The 23663-nt window shown below is 39.9% G+C and overlaps 2 protein-coding genes across 2 annotated transcripts; one reads left to right on the forward strand and one right to left on the reverse strand.

The window, feature by feature from the left end:
* The first annotated feature begins 313 nt into the window (after positions 1–313).
* Positions 314–1881, forward strand: LOC143590796 (uncharacterized). Its single transcript, XM_077071164.1, has one exon. The coding sequence runs from the start codon at positions 436–438 to the stop codon at positions 1546–1548; it is 1113 nt and encodes a 370-aa protein (XP_076927279.1). The 5' UTR covers positions 314–435; the 3' UTR covers positions 1549–1881.
* A 19052-nt stretch (positions 1882–20933) lies between these two features.
* LOC143590797 (phylloplanin-like) lies at positions 20934–23108 on the reverse strand. Its single transcript, XM_077071165.1, has 2 exons — positions 22859–23108; positions 20934–21375 (listed from the first exon to the last, which is right to left on the reverse strand). Exons 1-2 carry the CDS (start codon positions 23031–23033, stop codon positions 21095–21097), a joined length of 456 nt encoding a protein of 151 aa, XP_076927280.1. The 5' UTR covers positions 23034–23108; the 3' UTR covers positions 20934–21094.
* Positions 23109–23663: the final 555 nt, after the last annotated feature.

The raw sequence follows: 23663 nt of genomic DNA on the forward strand, positions 1-23663 counted from the left end.
TTATACAGTCAATATACACATTTTCAGCATACCAAACAACCTATATAGTCTTTATTAAATAGTGTACTATATGAAAAAGGTAATTAAAGGAGGTAGGGGTGTTTCTTGTTGAGCATATTGTTTGCAGTGTTAAAGATTCTGTTTCAGATTATAAATAAATAATAATAAATCTATCACACTTAACTCCACCACTCCCCACCATCATCTCCACCAGTCACCACCAGCAGCATCACTGCATACATAATTTGTCCTTTTATAGTCTTGTAGGGTTTCATTATCTTTTAATAATCCAACCTAGTCAGTCCTCCATTCACCCTTTGACTCTCATTCTCATTCTCATTCTCATTCTCTCTCTCAAGTTAACACAAAATCAAGCAAAGTAACAACAAACCCAGATTTAAAAAGCTGAGATCTTGGTGGGTTTTATTTAAAACCATGGATGCCTTACAAGATGACACCGGTGATGGCAGCATGCAGTGCACTGAACATCCATTCAAAAACAACACTCCGGCAGGCGGCATCTGCGCCATTTGCCTTCAAGAAAAGCTAGGCAAGTTGGTCTCTTCATCTTTTCCTACAGCAGTTTTCCCATCTTCTTCCTCCTCATTCAGATCTGACAATGGCAACAACCACTTCATTAACAACAATGGGAACATCATGGCTTCAAATACTACTTCAAGTATTTCAAACAACCACATCACCCCAAGCACCAACACCACAACCACTAGTAGTAGCACCACCACCAAGTGTCACCGTCACCACTACCATTCCAACCGGTCACGGATGATGTATATGATTGGTCAGAAAAAGAAGAAAAAGAAAGACCATGATATTATTATTGATTGCAATAATAATAATAATAAGAATAATAATATACTTTTGAAACGAAGCAAGTCGTCAGCAACTTACTTAGACGACAACTTAACCAGCCCACACAAACGTGGGTTCTGGTCATTCATCCACTTACAAAAACACCCCAAAACTCACAGAGACATTTCGTCGAACATCTTACGTGCATCCAATATCAGATCTAATCAAACCGACAGTGAAATCATCGTGGTTGAAGAAACCGAAACCGAAAGCCCATGTCCGTACGACCGGAAGGTATCCAGATCCAGATCCGTCGGGTGCGGCAGCCGGAGCTTCTCCGGCGACTTCTTCGAGCGAATCTCAACCGGGTTCGGCGACTGCACGCTGCGGCGCGTGGAGTCACACCGCGAAGGGAAGCCAAAACACGCCGCCATGCGCAACGGCGGACAGGAATGCATTAAGGAGAGAGTCCGGTGCGATGGCTTGTTCAGTGGGTTTATGATTACGTCATCGTCCTCATCGTCTTATTTTGAGGCTTCAAACCCTAAGGTGACGTCATCGGTGGCCGGAGCAGATCACGGCGAGCAGCATTCACGGAGCCGGAGCTGGGGGTGGTCGTTAGCAAGTCCGATGAGAGCGTTTAGTAAGCCATCATCATCAGCTTCATCAAAAGCTTCAAACAAGAATCAAACACCAAATTTGAATGCAGTACCTTCATTGTTGTCTGTCAGAAGCTAAAGCTAAAGATATTAATTAATATTATTATTATTATTATGTTTTTTTTTTTTTTGGATTTTCGTTTTTCATTTAAGTTTATATTTTTGGGTTTGTTTTTTATAAATTAGTTGGGGTGGCAAAATTGATAATCCTTTCTATTTTATGAAAAATAATTTCAAGGAAGTAAAGTAAATGGATGATGAAAATGTGTGAAGGAATAAATGTAGTGAAAATGTGAAATCAACTTCATATACTCTTTTTAGTACACATTTTGTTTAGTAAATTTGTTTCTATATGGCTTTGTAGTATGGATTGATGTTAAGTTTTGTTAATGTTTTGTATGGGAGTTATATGGTAAAAGATGTTTAAATGAATAGTGTTTATTTAAAGTACATACTAGAAGTTTAGAACCAACTTGTATACCACACAAACTCACTTGTGTTTTCTTAGGTATTTGCCTATTTGTGTTTTGGTTGGTTGTATGAAATTATGAATTTATGTTTTGAATACAAATTTTGCTAAAATAATTAATGATCCATTTAGAATTATCCTCTAATAATTAAATAATTTTAAGGGAAATGGGTTTTTTAATTGAAACATGCATGAAAAAACACTGATTTACAGACTTTAGGAAGTGTATGGGGACAAAATGTATTTATATATTCTAACATATAGATATATGTTCAATAAATAATTATCATATATCTTATGTTAGGAAAAAAATGATTGGAAATTGATAGAACTTTTTGAAGATTTGATGAGGATTTAAAAAGGGTTCCAAGTGTCCATTTCACCTTTTTGTTATCCTTTTATTTCATCTTTTTTCTCATGCTGGCTGCTGCTAGAGTGTTTGTTGAATTCACATCGTTCTTCAAAGACATCATAGATATGGATAGTAATACGTGACTAGGACATTTATTGGTACCGTAGTTTCATATTCAATCGTTTTAAATATTTGATCTATTACCCGTCAGTATCGACATACTTGTTATCAATTGTTAAAAAATTATATAATGAGATATTTTAATAAATTTTTACGATTAGATTTTATATTAAGTTTATCATCTAAAAAAAAGTAACAAGAAACTTGTGGCCTCTACTATCAAAGTAAAAAAAAATATAAATAACATGATTATGAGTATGGTTAAGATAAACGGGCATATATGTTTTGGGTTATGTGGGCTAAGGCGACCCGCGGCTCACCCAACTTTTCGTCCAATAGTGAATTTTTCTGTAAAAAAAAATTATATGTATTGAGTCTGGCTGATTCAAATTATTGTTTAAAATCATCTGATCCATCGATATTATGTGTTCAAGATCCGTCACTGGATGTGCCTCATCTACTACAATACCGTTTCGTCTAATGTGCTGCTGTTATGTCATGTATGAAATGTTTAGCGATGGAGATGCTTTAAGGGTATACTGGGATTTAGGAATGAGATTATTTGATGGATCAACAATAATAATATCCATTTGATCTTCCGAATATGTATTAATATCAAATTGACAAAATGGCAAAAGACATCGTTTATGTTTGCACGGTTTTTCAATGGACGTCATTTGGCAAACTTAATGACAGAAAACATCCTTTATATTTGAAAACTCTATCACGTTTTGTCCTTTGATCTTAACCAAGCTGAGTATTTTCGTCAAATTTGGTTATGTGCAATGCACATAAAGGTATATTTTTAAATTAAATATTTCTGTTAATCTCCCCATCCACCATGTTCTCTCTCTCTCTAACATCCAGACCCACCACCACTGCTATCATCACCAACGAACCACCACCACCACCATCACTTGCCGCTACCATCACCACCCAAAATTCAAACTAGCAGCACCACCTACTCGAACCAAAATTTTAACTAGGTTTTAACAAATTCATGTATTAAACCCATCATTAATCCCAATATCACCAATCTGGTTCTGATTATAGTTCTTAGTGAACCGCATTTTCCAATCAAATTTAAACCATTAAAATCAAAGAAAAACGAACCATAGTTGTTGGGCTTACCAACGTCGGAGTGGATGAACTCGCCGCCGACCGAATGTGGAAGTTTCAGTGATCTTTTTTGGAGGCGCAGGAGGTGCTCCGGTGACCCTCGGTTTCCCAGTGACACACCTTGTAGCAGCACTGAGTTTTCGGTGAAGGGATGGTGACTATTACGGTTTCGGTAGCAACTGATGGGTGACCGTGCTTCGAAAACGGTGGATGGCGATGGACACGAGACCGCAAATAATTTTGATTTTTGTTAACTGATTGATATAAAAAAATTAGGGTTTGCAACTATACTTCATATAATTGATAATCAATAATGGATTTGGGTTTACAACCAGTGAAATGCTTAGGGTTTGGGTTTGGATCTTTGGTGACCTCCCAAATCTCTGTTCAATTCAACCATCTGCTGCCGGTGGAAATTGGTGGTCGCAACACCAGGTGATGGGTGGTGATGGCGGTGGAAAGTGATGCTCCTGGTGGTGGAAAGTGATGATGCTAGTGGTGGCAAGTGGCGGCTGGTGGTGATTGGTTGGTGATGATGGTAAGTCTGAATGTTGAAGAGAGAGAGAGAGAAAGAAGATGGTGGATCGAGAGATTAAAATGTTATTTAATAAATAAATATGTAAATTTACACAAATACGCACATTACCAGGTTTAATGAAAATACTTAACTGGATTAGGGTCAAAAGACAAAACGTGAGAGAGGTTTCAAATATAAATGATGTTTTCTGTCATTAAGTTTGCCAAAGGACGTCCATTGAAAAACCGTGCAAACATAAATGATGATTTTTGCCATTTTGTCAGTTAAATTTAACTGAGTTATTTAAGTAACATTTTTTTAAGCTTGTGGCCCATTAACAAAAATAAAACCTTTAAAACACCAAATGGTTGGAACTTGAAAGGTTAGATTTTTGGGGACAGTTTCTAGTTATCTTAATTAATGCAGTTTTAACCAAATAATTTGTTTTTGATACTTCACTCATATAAAGAAAACAAATAACAAACACAACATGAATTTAAAAAGTTAACCAATTTCAAATAAATATTTATTGAAAAGAAAATGACGGGATTTGAATTAGAATGCGACTGTGTGAGTATCTTGTAGGTATGATGTAAGCTACGTTTGCCGCATTGAATAGTCCATGTCGAAAAACTTTAATATCACTAGCTCACCAGTCACCATTTCCCGTTTTCGTTTTTTTAGGTAAGTACCAGTTGCGTTGCGGCTGTGTATAAAATGCATTTGGTTAATATAAGTTAAGTTTGTTACAATACCGACACTAATTTGAAAAATTAATCATTTAGCACAGAAAACAACAACGATACTCGTCTAACAAATAATAAAAAAACGATTAACATATTAAAAAAATATAAATATATATAGCTTAAGACATAAGCAGAGCGACGCGTATTCGATTGGTCTTGGTTATCTTTGTTACGATGTTGACACTAAACTCGAATTAGCAAAGCGACCAAAAACTTATATAGCTTATTATACAACAATATATATAAAAAGTTTGAATTATTGTAAAGACAATAATTTGTGTTTCAATTGATGCATAATGGGTGAGGTTTGTGGAGGGGGACACCGATTCACCGATGCTTGTCATGAGATGTAGGTGAGGATGATGTTTGTGTATACACACACGTACAATAGAGCTATAAAATTAATTGCAATGCCGACGTATCCAATATGAGATTCCAAGTTGACCATATATAACGTGCTAGATAGTTATGCTGTAACACCCCAATTTGAGTTATCACATGAATAAATTTAGCTTTATGTTTTGAGCTTTAGAGATATTTTCGAAATAAGTGTATGGTTATGTTGAGATAGGGCTAAATGAATAGTTGTGAATTTGTGATGGTATAGTACGTGGTGTTAAGTGTTCAGCATGTTTGAGGTGAAAACTATTACAAATATGATACACGAGGGATCAATTTTGTCAATAGGGAAAATATCAAATGATATAAAGTGTGTTTTAAGGAGAAAAAAATTAGAGATATACCTACTTAGAGCATTCTCATCCCACTCTCTATCTCCAAACCAAAAATTACACTAAAACTCACTTTATTTTCTTTCTACATTTCAATTAAATAATACATTTTATACCTTTTATCATTACCTTTTCTCTTTCCTTCACTCACAACCACTTTCAAAATATATTAAAAAATTATAGAGAATAAACAGTAACTTTTCAAATATACAGAAAAATCACTACTTTTTCTAAAATATAAAAACTCTTTACTCACAACATCCTGAATCATTCTCTAAATTATAAAAACAACTCTCACATAATATGAGGGATTGGATAAGAATGCTCTTAGAGCATTCTCATCTCATCCCCTATAATTATGTGTGGGGAGTTTGCAAATTATAGGGTGAGGTTATGAGTGATTGTGAGTGTAAATTATAGGGTGGAGAGAGAAATGTAATGATTTTTTGTAAATTTGGGGAACAATGTTTGCCCCTATTTATTTTTTAATATTTGTTTGATTGGTTGTGAGTAGAGGAGAGAGAAAACTGTAATGATAAATGTATAAAAAATACTATTTAATTAAGCATGAGAGAGAAATGTAGTGTTTTTTAGTGTAATTATAGGGATGGAGATGGGGAACGGATTGAGCTTCTCAATCCGTTCCCCATCTCCATCCCTATAATTACACTAAAAAACACTACATTTCTCTCTCATGCTTAATTAAATAGTATTTTTTATACATTTATCATTACAGTTTTCTCTCTCCTCTACTCACAACCAATCCAACAAATATTAAAAAATAAATAGGGAAAACAATGTTTCCCCAAATGTTTCCTCAAATTTACAAAAAATCACTACATTTCTCTCTCCACCCTATAATTTACACTCACAACCACTCATCACCCCACCCTATAATTTACAAACTTCCCTCACATATTTATAGAGAATAGGATGAGAATGCTCTTAACCAATTTAATTTTAGCAAAAATATTGGAAAATTCTCTAAACAACCCAAATGAAGAGAGAGAAAAAAAAAGGATCCAAAAAGTTACAACTTTCCCATAATAGCCTAACTAATTTGTATTGAGGAGACACCTTGGAAATATAACCGACGGGATTCAAAATCCAATTAAAACTTGACACTTGTCATGCGTCTGACAAAACCGACCAGATTTTCAAAAATCTGGGGGTTTTCGTCCGAATCTGATATTTAAATCATTTTGTAAAAATCAGTCTCTCCAAACGTTTTTTTTTATGTTTCTTATTTGGTCCGTTCAAATTCTATTTTTCTTGAGAAAAGAGCTTTTTTGAATTTCGTTTTTCAATACGCATTTTAAATGAATTTGTCCCAAGAAGATCATATTCTCATCTTTTATACTTCATTGAGACAAAATGATATTTTAGATGGGTGTTAGACTCTACATGGTCAAATCTTATACGAATTGCATATATGTCTCGTTTATGTATGCGCCTAACTGGTATGGGACTACACAACATTTTTTAAAAGAAACTTTTTTCTGCCTATGTCAACTCGTATAGGTTTTTACAGTTCACATAAATACCTAATGAGTGGTATAGGGCTACACATTTTTTAAAAGAAAAATGTCCGGCTACACGACTCGTATAGATTTTTATGGTTCACACAAATAAATAATGAGTTTTATAGGTTTATGCGACTCATTTTTTTAGTATGAATCCATACGGTTTTTTTTTTGAATGTGTAAGACAACTTTTTTTGTTGTTGCTAATTTCTATAATTATTTTTTTTCAAAAAAAAAATCAATATAAACAATAATAAACAAACATTAAATAAATAAGATAAATAAGAAAAACAGACAAGTAATAAGTTTACACATCAAAAGTACATAAATCAAAATACATCTACCACCAAGACCCGTTGTCATGATTCGGAGGTGGTTGTGGATGTCACTGGATGATCTGGAAGTTATCGTGGCACTAGAGATGGAGGAACATCATAACCATGAAGCATCAAAGATAGTTGGGATTAACGATGAGCATTTTTTCGAGTATAATTATATTATTGTTTCTATGATCTCCTTGGATATAGTTCGGATTACTCGATCTCCTCTCTTATACTTCATTGAAACGAAATGATAGTGGTGGATTGGATTTTCTGATTGTGAATAATTTAGAAGAGAAGATGAAATCATAAGAAGATATAAGAATACTGCATTTGATCCTACCAAATAGAAAACATAAGAACATGATCACATTGGAAAAAATTCATTTAAAATGCGTATTGGAAGACAAAATTCAAAAAGCTATTTTCTCAAAAAAAAAAAAAGAATTTGAATGGACCAATTAAGAAACATAAAAAACCGTGTGTAGAGACTGCTTTTTACAAAATGATTTAAATATCATATTTGGACGAAAACCCCCAGATTTTTGAAAATCTGGTCGGTTTTATCAGACTCATGCCAAGTGTTAAGTTTTAATTGTTTTTGAATCCCGTCAATTATATTTCCAAGGTGTCTACTCAATACAAATTAGTTGAGCTATTATAAAAAAGTTGTGACTTTTTGATTTTTTTTCTCTCTTTATTTGGGTTATTTAGAGAATTTTCCCCAAATATATTTGTTATAAAATTTTGTGATGGGAATGGGACATGTAAAAGTGAAAAAGAGAAAAATGTTACTTATACAAATGGTCCTTGTAGAACTAAACATCTGCATGCTCGGCCCTTTAGCAAAATAATTGTGTCAGTTACTCAAGAGAAAAAAATAAATGAAAAGGGGTCCAAGGGTATGATTGGAATTACGTGGACAGGGTTCTTCTGACGTTTCACATGCAGATTTTTATTAGTAGTTTTAAAAAAAAAGATTATATCTCATCTTTTAATAAATATAATTAAGTGTAAATTGCTCTAATCGGATACCAAAACTTAAGTTTACGTCAACTTCTAAAAATACTGCTAAAATTACTACTATATTCTTTTATTTCCGAACGGCGATGGTGATCTAAATTAAGTGGTATGTATCCTTAGAGTCCAAGTGTGTCATATCTTAGACGAAATTTCAACCATCTATCGCAAGTTTGACGCTCGAGTATGACGCCAACCTATTTAAGAAGGAAATCGACAACTCGTAAAACGAGGACTTGTCTATGCTTGAGAGTTCAATGGCAAGCTAAAAAAGCGGGATTTGAAATTGTGACCATCAAGTTTACTTTAACTACACTTAACAGTTCTTTTTGTTTATTTTAAACACACACTTAATTTTCTGACACTGCCAACGTGATTTTGAGTCATTAATTAACCACCACCTCGTCTATAACATAAATCAAAATTACTCAAATCTGAAATTGAAAAATGAGGGCTGATGATGGTATTGTAATACAGTGTTGGTGGGGTAGATTTATATTATTTGGAATCGTGGTAGGGCGGGGTTGTTCTCAAGTCTACTTGGCTACAACGTGGTGGGGTAAGACGATGGTCTGATGGTTCGTACAATGTAAAAGGCGATGACCATGGTAGCGATAGCCGATGATTTGGTCCTACGAAGGTTCGCACGATTGACTGGGACAGACAAGGGGACAGTGTGTTTGAATTTGAGGGTGTTTGGGTATGAACTCTTAAAAACTTATGCGTTTTTGACACGAAAATGATATTAGGTGATAACCATTCGACTATAAAAAATATTCATTTTTGTTTATCTAAACCATATATGTAAACCTTTTATTTTATTTTTAATAAATTTATTCACTAATTTTTTAGGTTTCATACTTCTAAATTTTCTTTATTGTATAAAACGTAAAATAGGAAGAAATGCACTTCTGAATTACCATTGATATACTCGTATTTTATAAAACTAGCGAGCATACCCGATGACCGTTTGTGTACATATTAGATACACCCAACTAGTTAAGTGAAGTGATGCTTGACGAGTATATAAGACCAAGCACAAGACGCTCCTTCACAATCGAGTACGCTTTGTAATTGGGTTAGATATCAATTAGAGTAGTTTAACATATATAGACTGGTCGGCGTCGCTTGGGACTTGAAGAGGTAGGTCCCAGCAGAGCCCAGTTGGACCCGCAAGACTCACCTTAAACAGGGACGTCTGCGCAGAGACCAACTGGATCCGCAGGACCAACCATGCTCAGAGACGTAACGTCCTTACGCGCAGTACGCAAGCTGGTCCCGCAGGAAATGCCTCCCAATGGTGAAGGACTCCGCCTGTCCCCGCAGCCTTGGATACAAGCCATTAGGGAAGGCCACCCGCGCAGCATGGCTACACGCACAAGGCACTTAACTCTCCCCAGTGTCACCTGAAGGAATGAGCAAAGGCGGGAGGGGGAAAACTCCCGCCTAAATGAGCCAGTCCGTATGATGGAGGATCTTTTGTGTGATACCTGACGAGGTACAGACAAAAGATCTGACCAAGAATGCGACAGCTCACTGACAGCAGCATGGCAGACAGCACGCCACAGCACTGTGACCAATAGCCGCCGCCTACCCACCAACTCCTGCCATACCACGTGCCTAGCCTGTAGTTGGCAGAAGAGGAAGAGTGCACGACACGCCTGCTCTGTGTCAGCCGCTACCTATCCACCACTCACAGGCAAGGCACGTGCATAGGTTACAGTTGGTAGCGTGTTGGGCCGGCTAAACCCCTTGGAAACCTACCTTCGGCTATAAATACCCCAATGGTATGATCATCTTAGAACATCTTATCTTATCATATATACCTGATATCTGCTCTAGCAATCTCTTAATATACTTTTATATTTAAAGAGCAATCTAGTCTGATTCTCACGCCGGAGGGTGGTCACAAGGAGGAACCCCCCCTTCTCAGTGACGAGCTCACGGTGTCTATTTTGCAGGTCATCAGAAGAACCATCTTCCAAGGGTCTAACCCCTCGTGGGAAACAGCTCTCCAACCCCCAGGTTACCAGTAATCTGCCCGGGGTCTGGTTAGTGTTTCTTCATTGGCGCCATCCGTGCATAAAGCTAGAACTTCATTTTTCTCCAGTTTTTTCAAACTTCTAGAAAGATGGTTAAAGAAACTCCGGTAACCACAACCCCAGCTACTGGAGGGAATACCGGCAACACAGTTTTTACAAACACTACCCCGGTTACCCAAGCCGGGGCAAGTGAAGTAAATTTTACGAACACTACCCCAGTTACCCAAGCTGGGGCAAGTGCAGTAAATAATCGCCCACTGGGATTCACCGATACCCAGTTTAAAAAACGAACAAGACTCCCCCGCCAAACTCTCGATGAAGTTAAGGCATGGGCGGAGGCACGACAAAAGGAATTCCAAGCTGAGTTGGACGAACGCTTGCGTTCCGTCCAACAGGCCGACGAATTCGAAGAATACTTGGACAATGACTCGGAGGAATCCGACTCCGACGCGAACCCTCGCCATAGGGCAAAAGGGAAGCGTAAGGAAACGGACTCCCAACCGAGAAGGCATTTTGGACAAGCCTTCAAACCAAAAAGCACAGGTGGAAGTTCACGAGACTTCTCCAAAACGTTCAGACCGAACGTTGCAAATGCGGGAACGTCCAAATTTGCAAGGGACATTGCGGAAGCAATTGCCCCAAAAAGTGCCAAACAAATGCCCAACATAGGCACTTATGATGGTATGTCCGACCCAGACGACCATTTGAACAGGTTCATAGCAGGGGCAACCGTCAGCAACTGGACGGAACCCACGTGGTGTTACATGTTTCAAATGACGCTGGTGGGGGCTGCTAGGGTTTGGTTTGATCGTTTACCGGTTAACCACATTTACGACTGGGCAGACTTCCAGCAGAAGTTTAGCCAACACTTCAGCCAGCAGCGAAAGTATACCGAGGAGCAATGGACAATCCTCAAATGCATACGGGAAGAAGATGAATCTCTGCCAAACTTCATCACTCGCTTCAACTCAAAGAAGTTAAGTTTGGGCAATATCAGCGAGGATCTTGTTCGCGCAGCCTTCATCCAGGGCGCGCAGGACCCAGAGCTTATCCGCACCCTAACGGGTAAAGATGGAATGCCATCCACATGGGATGGCATCATGACAGCAGCCAAACGCTATGCGGAAACGGAGAAGCAACTGGGTAGAGACCTTCCGCAGAGCACAAACCTTTACACCCAGAGGACGAGAGAGGACAACGTCCTCACCGCCCGATTGAACAAAAAACGGAAGCAAGGCATTTGGCAGTCAAGGGTAAACTTTGACACCTCATCCGGCTTACAGCACCGATTGGGTGAAAGGGATAATGTAAAGCTGCACCGGAACTCCAGATGGACGCCACTTACCAAAAGCGTCACTGACATATTTGCTACTGAAGAGCTCCCATGGCCAAAGCCTCCAGTAATCCGACATCGTCACGATGCTGATCGGAGCAAGTACTGTGACTATCACAGAACAAAAGGCCACAACACTGAAGAATGCATAGACGTAAAAGACATGGTCGAAACATTCGTCAGAGATGGGACGCTCGCACACCTCGTGGCGAAATAAAAGCTAAGCAGGCAGGCAGGTGCGTGTGGAACCATGGCTGGGGTAAACATGAATAAAAAATCAGCTTCAATATGGAGACTACATGCTGCGTAAAGAACGAGATCCCGAAACAGGTGCGTGTCGGCTCGATGGCACTCCTGTCCCAACATGGAAGGGAGTTCAATTACACAGTTTGCATGTAATCAATTCCAATTTGTACAGAAAAGGCCAAGAGCCACTTCTAATGGAAATGATTCTCTTTCAAACGTCGAAGCTGATGATTTACATTTATACTTTTGTACACACTAATATGCCGGTTTTCACCGCATAATTACAAAAAACGTCATTGCATGGGAAGGCGGTCCTACCCGCACGAACCCAAAAAGCATGATAAACCTTCACGCAGGTCAGTTGAAGGGGAAAAAAAATTACCATATGAAAGTGCTGGTCTATCCGCATGAATCATTCGAGGGAACTGCACCAACCTATCAACAACCGCGCGTGGGACGGTTCAAAATTCTTAAGAGGAAAAGGTAAACCTATACGCAGGTCAGATATGGGTAAAGTTATGCCATCCTACTAAGTGCAAGTGACGGGTCTACCCGCACAATCACGAAAGAGGAAGCAAAACTTCACACCTATTATCAGCCACGTTCAAAGGTTAACTTATCCTCAACAGGCAAACCTTCACGCAGGTCAGTTGAAGGAGGAGTTCAATTATTCCATTAAATGAAAGTGCCGGTCTATCCGCATGAATCATGAAAGGAAAATGAACACTAACCTATCAACAACCGCGCGTCGAACGGTTAAAACTATCCAACACTGGTGACGGCATTCACATTACGTGAAGTCGTTGCGTGGGAAGGCGGTCTTACCCGCACGAACCCAATAACATGGCAAACCTTCACGCAGGTCAGTTGAAGGAGAAGAGTTCAATTATTCCATTAAATGAAAGTGCCGGTCTATCCGCACGAATCATGAAAGGAAGATGAACACTAACCTATCGACAACCGCGCGTCGAACGGTTCAAAACAAAATTCTTAAAAAGGTAAGAAAAACCTACACGCAGGTCAGGTATGGGTAAAGTTTTGCCATCCTACTAAGTGCAAGTGACGGTTCTACCCGCGCAATCACGAAAGAGGAAGCAAAACTTCACACCTATTATCAACCACGTTCAAAGGTTAACTTATCCTCAAAAAGTAATAAAAACCTACACGCAGGTTAGATAAAAGTTAAAGTTTAGCCATCCTACCAAGTGCAAGTGACGGTTCTACCCGCACAATCACGAAGGAGGAAGCGAAACTTTAACCCACTATCAACCACGTTCAAAGGTTCTTATTCTAAACACTTGGAAAATTGCTATTTTAAACTAAGTATGCAAGTCATAAGTTTATAAAGCAAAGAATCCAATGAAAGGAATAACAATCGTATATTTCAATGATATATTACAACAGTGGCCGGGTAACTACCCGCCTAAAAGAAATCTATACAAAGCTAAGTCTACCCTAGCAGTGGGAAGGGATCTTCAGGATCAGGCTTCAGGGCCACCTCCGCTTGGACCAGCACCGTCAGAGAGCGGCTGCCCAAGGAAAGCCTTAAGGATGTTTAGCCCATCATCAGCAGCAGCAGCTTCATTCACCTTCTCCACCACTGGATGCGGGAAGGCAGCGTACTGGTTCACAGCTTGGTCATAAGCAGCTTCAGTATTAACATTGAATAAAGGGAAGTTGGAGGGCGGAAAGCCTCTCTCAGCAAACCCAAGACCAAGCAGGAAGCCAGTCTTCTCCCCATCCTCATGAGAAGCGTTGAGGGCTGCGCTCATCGCATCGTCATAAGAGGTCTCTGAAAGGACCCGACGCACAACCTACAAAAGAATACAAGTTAGAACATTTTCTAATTACGAGCGGAAAGCGTAAAGAAAAAGATAAAGATACCTGAGGCAACGCTTCTCGAAGCAGCCATTGGAGGGTAGCTTGACTTTCTTTGTAAGCACGTTCGGCTCCGCTTTTATCAAGGTTGGCAAGTTGAACTTCCTTGGCGGCAGCCTCTTCGACGCTTTTGAGTTTCCTTTCAGTGCGGTCAAGCACCCCCCTCTGGTCAAGGATCTCCTGCAGCTTCTTGGCATCTTCCATTGCCAAGGCGTCATGAGCATGCTGAAGAGCCTTTAATTTGCATTTAAGCTGCTCATTCTCTTCGCGAAGCGGCTCAGCAACAGCTTCAGCCTTGGCAGCCCTCTCAGTTGAGTTTCGCGCAGTCTCCTTAGCCAGCCGAAGCTGTTCATTCACAGCTTGGGCAGCCTTGGAGCGGGCCTCGAGTCGCGCCTGGACTTCAACCTCGAGGGCCTTGAATGCTCTCTCCTTCTCGGCGGCGGCAGCGGCCAACTGCCGGTTCTCCTCCCGCAGAGCCCGCGTCTCAGATATTTCTTTGGCGCGAGCTGCTTTTAACTTGTCGTTTTCACGACAAAGCAGCTCGACGCGGGGCTGCATCCGGGCTTGGAGAACCCGAAGCTCATTGGTTAGCCTACCCTCCTGGTAGCTAGCCATGGCTTCCCCCAACGCACCATGAGGAGCAGCGTGGCGAGCCCAATCCACGCACTCCACAGGGGTGCGAAGGGTTGTTCCTCGGCGTATGTTCCATCTTGGAACATACACTTCATTGGAATCCGACACTGCAAAAGAAACAAAGGCAGTTAGGAAAAGATGACAAAAATATACAAAGGAAAAAGAACCCTACGTACCTGTAGGGTCAATAACAGGCCGATAGCCGCCAAACCCATCACCTGAACCTAAAGGAAATCCATCCAACAGGTCAGGCAGATGGGAAGGTGGCATAGATCGGCGGGAAGCCCGGCGCGTACCTGATGGTCCGGCCGTCGATGCCGGTGGCGCAGGTATAGTGGCAGCCGCTGTGGTAGCCATTGTTGGCGTCGCCTCCTCAGCAACAGTAACCGCCGGCTCCGTGAAAGATGCTGTAAAAATTGCACTCACGGCCGGCGGAGACACCTTCTCAGCTGGAACAGCCTCAGGAAGGCTGGAACCAACGGAAGCAGGCGCAGACGCCTGGGTCGACGCCTCGGGAAGGCTGACCGAGCCTTCCCTCATTGGCGGGGGAATACTTGCTCCAACTCCACCATGGAATGCGTCAACATCCACACCTGCACAAGCAAAAGTGTTAGAAAAATTTATTTGAAACAACAAATCTAGACAAGAATTATGGGGGTACTTACGGGGTTTCTTGAGCTTGAACGTACGGACGAGCGGGGGCGAACCCGATGGAGCCGGCCTCTTGACACCGGTAACCGTCGTCGTCGCTGCCTCCCCGGAGGTAACAGCTACAGCCTCCGGAGCGGTGGTCTCCTCACCACCGGGCTTCCCCGCCACCTCTGCACTATCTGACTCCGAGTCAGATAGGACTACCGGGTCGGCCGTAGAGGCCACCTTCTCCTTGCCTTTCCCGACGGCAGCCTTTTTCTTCCGCACCAGTGGAGGACCTTCTGCGGATTCCTCAGAAGAAGAAATGTCAACTCCAGCAGCAGGCACAGCATTGAGAGGTTCAGGGTAGAAGATAGGCTTACCTGGCCGTCGGTGGCTCAGGATCTCTTGGCCTGGCGGGTAAACCTCCACGAACCAACCCGCGGTCTGCTCTAAGATGGGCAACTCGTTCTCGTCCAGAGCACGAGTACCCATCCGCGCGGGACCATCTTCCTCCCGCGGGTTCAGGAGCGACTGAAGATCGTTCCCCTCTGAAATCAACAAGAAAGTTAGAAAAAATCGAAGTCAGCAAAATGAAACAAGACGTACCATAAGGGACAGAGTTCGAACCATATTCAAGGACGATCGGAACCTTATCCGCATTCGCCGCCTTCCACACCCGGCTCATCCCCAGCATCACCATCGCCGACTCCGGAAAACGGAAAACCGGGGACTGGACCCGGGATATCTTCGAGAACCATTCCGCCTCCTCGTAGTTGAGGGCGGGAAGGTTCGGAAGCGCCTGGCCATTCTTGAACTTCATGGCGATAGGGATGGCGCGAGCGGATATGAAGAAGAACTCTCTTCTCCATGAGCGAAGACTCCGCTCGGTGGTACAAATCTTTAAACCCTTGATACGGGTTGTAAGAGTGTACCACCCCTGGATGCACCTCCAAGTGTAGAAGGTCATCAGACGGTCAACGAGGGGCTCAAGGCCCAGTATCCGGCATACCCACTCAAAGTGCCGGACCTTGGCAATAGCCATGGGGTGCACCTCTGTCAGGTGCACACCGTGCCTCTCCAGGACACGGTACACAAACTTTGTCAACGGAAACCTAAGGTTTCCGTAGACAAAGAATGCAGCATAAACCCCGATCTTGCCACTAGGGGCATCGTACACAGTATGGTGGGGTTCAGGAAACTCAGGCTCGAGAGACTCGAGCATGAACTTCCTGACGATATACTGGTACAGATCGACAGGAAGAGAGCACTGGCATTCGCCAGCAGTCTTCTGGTCATCAGCATCATGAGAAGACATGGTGGAAGAAAGATGAAAAGAGATTTCAGGGTAATGCTTTACTGAACAGAAAAATTCGCCGGAAATTACTTGAGAAGAAGAGATGAAAGTGAAAAGTGTGAATTGCAAATAACCCTCTCCCCCTTTATATAGTAATCGCAATTAATGCGATGAATTTAATACGGAAGAGAGAGAAATCAAAGGTGCAATGAAACTATGACGCGTGGCAAAAGCAAGCTGGCAACATCTGTCACAAGGACGTATGCCAGAGATTTCGCGGCTACGCGCCCGAAATCCCGTGCCCACGCGCCTGAAAAAGCAACTGGAATGACCATGTTCTGTCACGTCACCATAACTCCCTGCACGTCCTGACACAGTCAGAAGAAACCGTCGCACGACGTTTCAGAGGTTTGGACTTATCTTTTCACCAACTCTCCGAATTTCAAAATTTAAAATTCGAAAATATTAAAAAGTAAGCGGGAAAATACCCCTTACCCCTTGGCAAGCAAGTAACCGTAAGACGGATGCGGGTACAGTGTAAAGGCAAAACCCTTCACATACCTAGCACCCGCAGGGAATTGAAGCCAAATAAACCTTGGCAAACAAATAACCGTAAGACGGCTGTGGGTACAGTGTTAAGGCAAAACCCTTCACATACCTAACACCCGCAGGGAATTGAAGCCAAGAAAACCTTGGTGAACAAGTAACCGTAAGACGGATGCGGGTACAGTGTTAAGGCAAAACCCTTCACATACCTAGCACCCGCAGGGAATTGAAGCCAAGTACCTCGGCAACCAAGTAACTATAAGACGGGTGCGGGTACAGTGTAAAGGCAAAACCCTTCACATACCTAACACCCGCAGGGAATTGACGCCAGGAATACCTTGGAAGTAAAGTAACCGTAAGACGAGCACAGGTACAGTGTTAAGGCAAAACCCTTCACATACCTAGCGCTCCGCTGGGAATTGAAACCAAGAAGGATCTTCTGGGCAATGCTTGCGGAAACGGAAATAACATCCCCGCATAGCGGGAACGTCGAGAACTACGTTGTTTGAAGCTCCAAGATGGAATTGGTGGTCTTAACATAATTGATCACTATGTTCAAAACTACCAAAACCTCATGGAAAATACATACAACTGGGACTCAATGCTCCTGACTTGCGAGGAGGTTACAGACCTACCCGCATCATACCCAAAGACCAAGCAGGAAACTCGGGCATTTCTGCAAGTGACAAGGACTTCCGCGGAAAGAATCCCCATGGAAAACCTTACAAAACCCCTTTTCAAAACCCTTTGCTCAAGTCCAAAAGTTCACCTCATTTTATTAAACACTCATGAGAAGAACATTGGACTGGGGGGACTTGAAGAGGTAGGTCCCAGCAGAGCCCAGTTGGACCCGCAAGACTCACCTTAAACAGGGACGTCTGCGCAGAGACCAACTGGATCCGCAGGACCAACCATGCTCAGAGACGTAACGTCCTTACGCGCAGTACGCAAGCTGGTCCCGCAGGAAATGCCTCCCAATGGTGAAGGACCGCCTGTCCCCGCAGCCTTGGATACAAGCCATTAGGGAAGGCCACCCGCGCAGCATGGCTACACGCACAAGGCACTTAACTCTCCCCAGTGTCACCTGAAGGAATGAGCAAAGGCGGGAGGGGGAAAACTCCCGCCTAAATGAGCCAGTCCGTATGATGGAGGATCTTTTGTGTGATACCTGACGAGGTACAGACAAAAGATCTGACCAAGAATGCGACAGCTCACTGACAGCAGCATGGCAGACAGCACGCCACAGCACTGTGACCAATAGCCGCCGCCTACCCACCAACTCCTGCCATACCACGTGCCTAGCCTGTAGTTGGCAGAAGAGGAAGAGTGCACGACACGCCTGCTCTGTGTCAGCCGCTACCTATCCACCACTCACAGGCAAGGCACGTGCATAGGTTACAGTTGGTAGCGTGTTGGGCCGGCTAAACCCCTTGGAAACCTACCTTCGGCTATAAATACCCCAATGGTATGATCATCTTAGAACATCTTATCTTATCATATATACCTGATATCTGCTCTAGCAATCTCTTAATATACTTTTATATTTAAAGAGCAATCTAGTCTGATTCTCACGCCGGAGGGTGGTCACAAGGAGGAACCCCCCCTTCTCAGTGACGAGCTCACGGTGTCTATTTTGCAGGTCATCAGAAGAACCATCTTCCAAGGGTCTAACCCCTCGTGGGAAACAGCTCTCCAACCCCCAGGTTACCAGTAATCTGCCCGGGGTCTGGTTAGTGTTTCTTCAGGACTCATTGGTTCTACTCGTGAACAAAGAGCCTCGCGCCACCTACAAAACAAAACAAAAGATAACATGAAGAAGAACATATGGCCGGGGTTCACATGCAAAAAGAAAGTTGTGCGCATGTGGATATATATATCTTCATGGATTGGACCAATCTAAAATTTGGTGCATGAACCGGTCTATTTCTCCAACAAACTCCGAGAAACACATTTGCAGCCATCAAGGAGCAAGTTTCCACTTAAAATATCACGTATGGACCACAAAATGTATATGCCAATATTTTCAACAAAATTATGAAAATGAGAATAACTTTAGGGCAGTAGTTAGTTATGGTATAATCTCAACTCCGGCCACCCATCTCACAGATTGTCTAGAAGATTAGCACTCCAAGAACATGCATGGGTGTAACATCTTCGGCAGGCCGGGCGGATCTCATGTCAGTATCATCAAAGTGCTTTGGAATACTAGTAAATGTCTTGCCGCATGTACATGTATTACCAACACATGTTGGACGCATTAATTAGTTGTAGTTGAGATGAGAAATCAAAAGTTAAATCTGCTTGAGCAGGAGCAATTTTGATGGATGATCTCATACAAAGTTTCCACTTATATTCAAATACTAGTCTACTCGTTGTATAGTTTGTTATTAGGTGATTGGTTAGTTAGTTAACTTATTGGCAAACTATATATTTAGATAGGCCACTTAATTATGTTAGAACACATGCATTTTTCATTTTGTCAAGATCTAGAATAAAGTTAATAATTCAACTCGTACATAATTGATCTTCTGGTTTAATGGTGTTAGGGTGATGGTTAAAAGAAAAGATCATTCAATTCATATCACGCAAACTCTGATAACATTTACATGGTATCAACCAAGGTTCATGTTATTTTCTGAAAAACTTTCTAGGTTCTTCTATCTCTCGTATGGATGAGATTGGTACTATACTGGCACCGAAAATACAGGTATTTCATGCAAAATTTGGGAAATACCGGTATCGAAAACTCAAAACTTAGTACCGATTCAGTATTGACGGTGCCGAATTCAGTACCAATACTAGTACCAATCAGTTGCCGTACCGAAACACTCATCCATATCTCTCGTTTGTGTTGCAGTACTGAAGCTTATGGTCGGTACCGAATCGGTACCCGTAACGGAAACACTTATCCCTATCTCTCGTTTGTGTTACATTCCCCCCTACGTACGACAACTGAAGCTTATGCTTTTCTCAATAATTCAATCGATTCTTCGAATCCTATATATCTTCATCCTGAATGCTTCATGCCCTCACATCTGATTATATTGGCATGCAGTTGGCCGAGACCCCAACCACAAGCCCATTCTCCTGCGTATTCGAATCAAAACTTCCATCCTTGATCCCACCCATTAATTGCTTTGATTTTGTTCTCTCGTGAATCACCATTGTTAGAACTTGCAACTTCAAATCAACTGCTAAAAGCATTCTCAACTCATCCTCTAAAATTATGTGAGGGGATTTTGCAATTTATAAGATCATGTTTTGAGTGGTTGTGAGTGTAAGTTATAGGGTGCAGAGAAAAAATGTAATGATTTTTTGTAAACTTAAGAAAATTTTATTTGCTCATATTTATTTTTTAATATTTGTTTATATTGATTATGAGTAATCATAGAGAAATTGTAATGACAAAAATACAATAAAATATTATTTAATTAAACGGAGTATGGAAATGTAATAACTTTACATTATTACAGTTAGAAGTTCAATTACCTTTTTAAAATATAACAATTTTACCCTTACCAGAAGAACTACATAATTTTCCTAATTATTTTCATTTTTTAGCTTTTAATTGTTTTCTTTCTTTTACATATTTTTTTCTCTTTTATTCTAAAACTGTTTATAACTTAGTCAATATAGTTTTTTATATATAAAATATAATTTTCAATATAGATTTTTATTTTGTATGCATATATTTGTTTGTTTATTTTAGGCATCTCCTTTTCTTATCTTTGTATATTCAAAACAAATTAATACTTATTCTAAAGATGTAAAAGAGCCGAGTCAAGTTCAATATACGAACCTCATGCGTTGGTCTGTTTATTAGATGTGCTTCAATTTAAGTTCGAGCTTAGGTACAAACTTGTGTATGCTTGGATCGATTGAAATTTTACTTAATATAGTTTATTTTAACTGTTGAACCCGCCTAAAATCTAAGACTCCAACTTAATATTAATTGATAAATCACTAGAATTATAATTTTGATATAATATTCAAGCGTGGTACAAACATTAAAATAGAAACATTTAGGATAGAAAGAGTTGAGAACAATCATCTTCCTTTATTCATACATTATATAAGATTGGTGCGCCCTATGAAATCAGTCATCAAGCTCCAATAAGCTCGAATGTGCCTGGGATCAAATTCACAATGCTCAAAAGTCCACGAATCACAGTCCCTGCTAGCTGTAACGGTGCTTGTAGAATTCCGGTTGATGGTAGGCTTGAGTTACAGCTTGACAACGGTGAAGCAACAACCAAATTGCAAGATGACAAAAGGGTGGTGAGGAGAAACTGAAGCGGGTTTAGAACAATACTGAATACTCCTGATCCATTGGTTAAGCCTGAGGATATTACATTTCCGCCACACGATATTTGGACTAGAGCATCTGTAAATTAGTCAAAAATATATTTGAAAAAATGGCTTCTTATTTGTTCTATCTTTATAACATGGATATAACATAAATCAAATTAGACATCTGTGTATTACACGTTGAATAAAGGAAATATCTATATGATAATAATTAATAATAATGATAATAAAAAAAAATTTGAGTTCACGGTGCCATGACTAGTTATTTATTTAATTTACATAAATGAATATTAAATATGTTTTCTAAAGAATGGAACTTTTTCTTAAAGCAGATAATGTTGTTATCAACCAGTCAACCACTAACCTTAATCCCGTTAACTCGTTAAGACTGTAAGATATAGATGTCATTATGCCTATGAAAATGCTGATGTATCATGTGGTATCGATGGTGAACACCACACCACTCAAATTGGCACCGCCATCGGTGAAATTTAGGAGGTGAAAATGCCAAAAATAATGCCGCTTTATTTGAGAAGATACACATGATATATTAATTATATATTCAAATTAACCTACCATTGTTGACTATTTCAAAGAAAGACAAAAATAAATGATTATTTTATTTATAATCTATCCGTTTGACAACGATTAGTTTGTTTTCTATTTTTTTAATAAATTATAATTAATAAAACTTACCAAACCGTATAAATAAACTCCTTCTTTCTCTCTTTTTCCATATAAATAATTTACAAATCTCTTTCAATCAAGATGGATTTTTCATCCGATGAACACCAACTATACGGAAATTGAGGAGCGGAAACTCAAAATAAAAGAAAAAAATGGAGGCGAGGATGCGGGAAGAGGCGGCTGCAAGCCTGCAATGAGAGAGGACTTTAAAATCCTCCAAACTAACATTGACGTCACGGACGAAAAGCGTAAACGAGCATTGGAGGCGTTGCAAGCTCAAATTGCCAACAAATATGTTTAGTTATTTTTTTTCTTTTTCTTATTTTACGTTTAAGTGATTTTATTTCTTGCTAATTTTATCAATGAATGTTACTTTATTTTTATTTTGTTATATTAAATTAATTTTAGTTATATAAAATTGTTGTAATATAAATATTATTATTTTATTTGAAAAGTATGAAAGTGGTGAATTTGTGTGCATTTTCATGAAATCGTGAAAAATATTGAAGTAAAGTGTGGTATGATGTGACGATGACATGTCACTATAAACTGGAAAGTAAAATGGCATCCACACCTAATAGCCTAAGTACTTATGATTATTTTATATAATATATAAATAAAAAAAGATAACTATGCATTTGGATTTTTATGGCGATGGATTATGGATATGGTTGGAGAATATCTTATTTTGTCATAATAAATCTTCTTGAATCTTGATGATTTAAGTGAAAGAAAAAAACAAACGAGTTTCAATTATTAATTTGACTATTTTTATTTTGTGTCTTCGATAAAAAAAATAAAGTTAAAAAAAGGAGATTTGGAGTCTATGTATAACAAGATTAAACATGTATTAAGTAGGAAGACGATCTTACTTGCAAAAGTAGGTGTTGGGGTTGTAGAGTTGGCGATGGCATTGCCATTCGCCGAACAAAATATAGTTCCACCGATGTTAAGCAAACCTAGGAGACTGCCAAATTGAGCTTCGGCTTGTGATGCCAATAAAACAAGGGCGAAAAGAGTGACTAACAACGTAGATTTCATTGCCATTGATTTCGAAAGAGCTAGCTTTCTTACAATCAAGGGCTTGATGCATGGCCAATTACGAAAGCTGCCTATTTATAAGGGAAGTTAAGGCACAGTGTCACTTTCATATGTTTGAAAACTAGAATTGGGTATTAACTATTATCATCAAAGATATCTTTAGTGCATCATGTACTCCTCAAGTGAGACTTTGGGATTGTGCCATGCAAGTTGTAGTATGAACTAACCCGCACGCTATACACTTGTTGATGGGGTTTGCATTCGTTAGTTTACGTGCAAGTAGCACTTGCATATGGTGGTTTTGTCGTGTTATATTTGTTTTTCATGTTGATTTGGAATGTGTGTTTGTAAACGGTTATAGTAATTACATGGAAATTATAATAACCTTATTTTCTTTGAGAACCAATTTACGTAAATCCAATTAATATTGGAATTACAAATAATATGTGTTTGTAAAAATTTATAGTTGCATGGAATTTATAAAAACCTTAATTACAAATAATTGGAATAACCAAATTAAAATTTGAATTACTAAACCAATTGAGAAACTTGTGATTCACTTATGGATTTTACAACTAGTTTTTTTTGGTTTTGCTATGATAATATGTACTGTATATAAATAATTCAAATAAAGGA

The sequence above is a fragment of the Bidens hawaiensis genome, unplaced genomic scaffold (assembly GCF_021521415.1).
Source record: "Bidens hawaiensis isolate Kalapana, Puna unplaced genomic scaffold, B.hawaiensis_p1.1 tig00039000_1, whole genome shotgun sequence".
NCBI lineage: Eukaryota > Viridiplantae > Streptophyta > Magnoliopsida > Asterales > Asteraceae > Bidens > Bidens hawaiensis.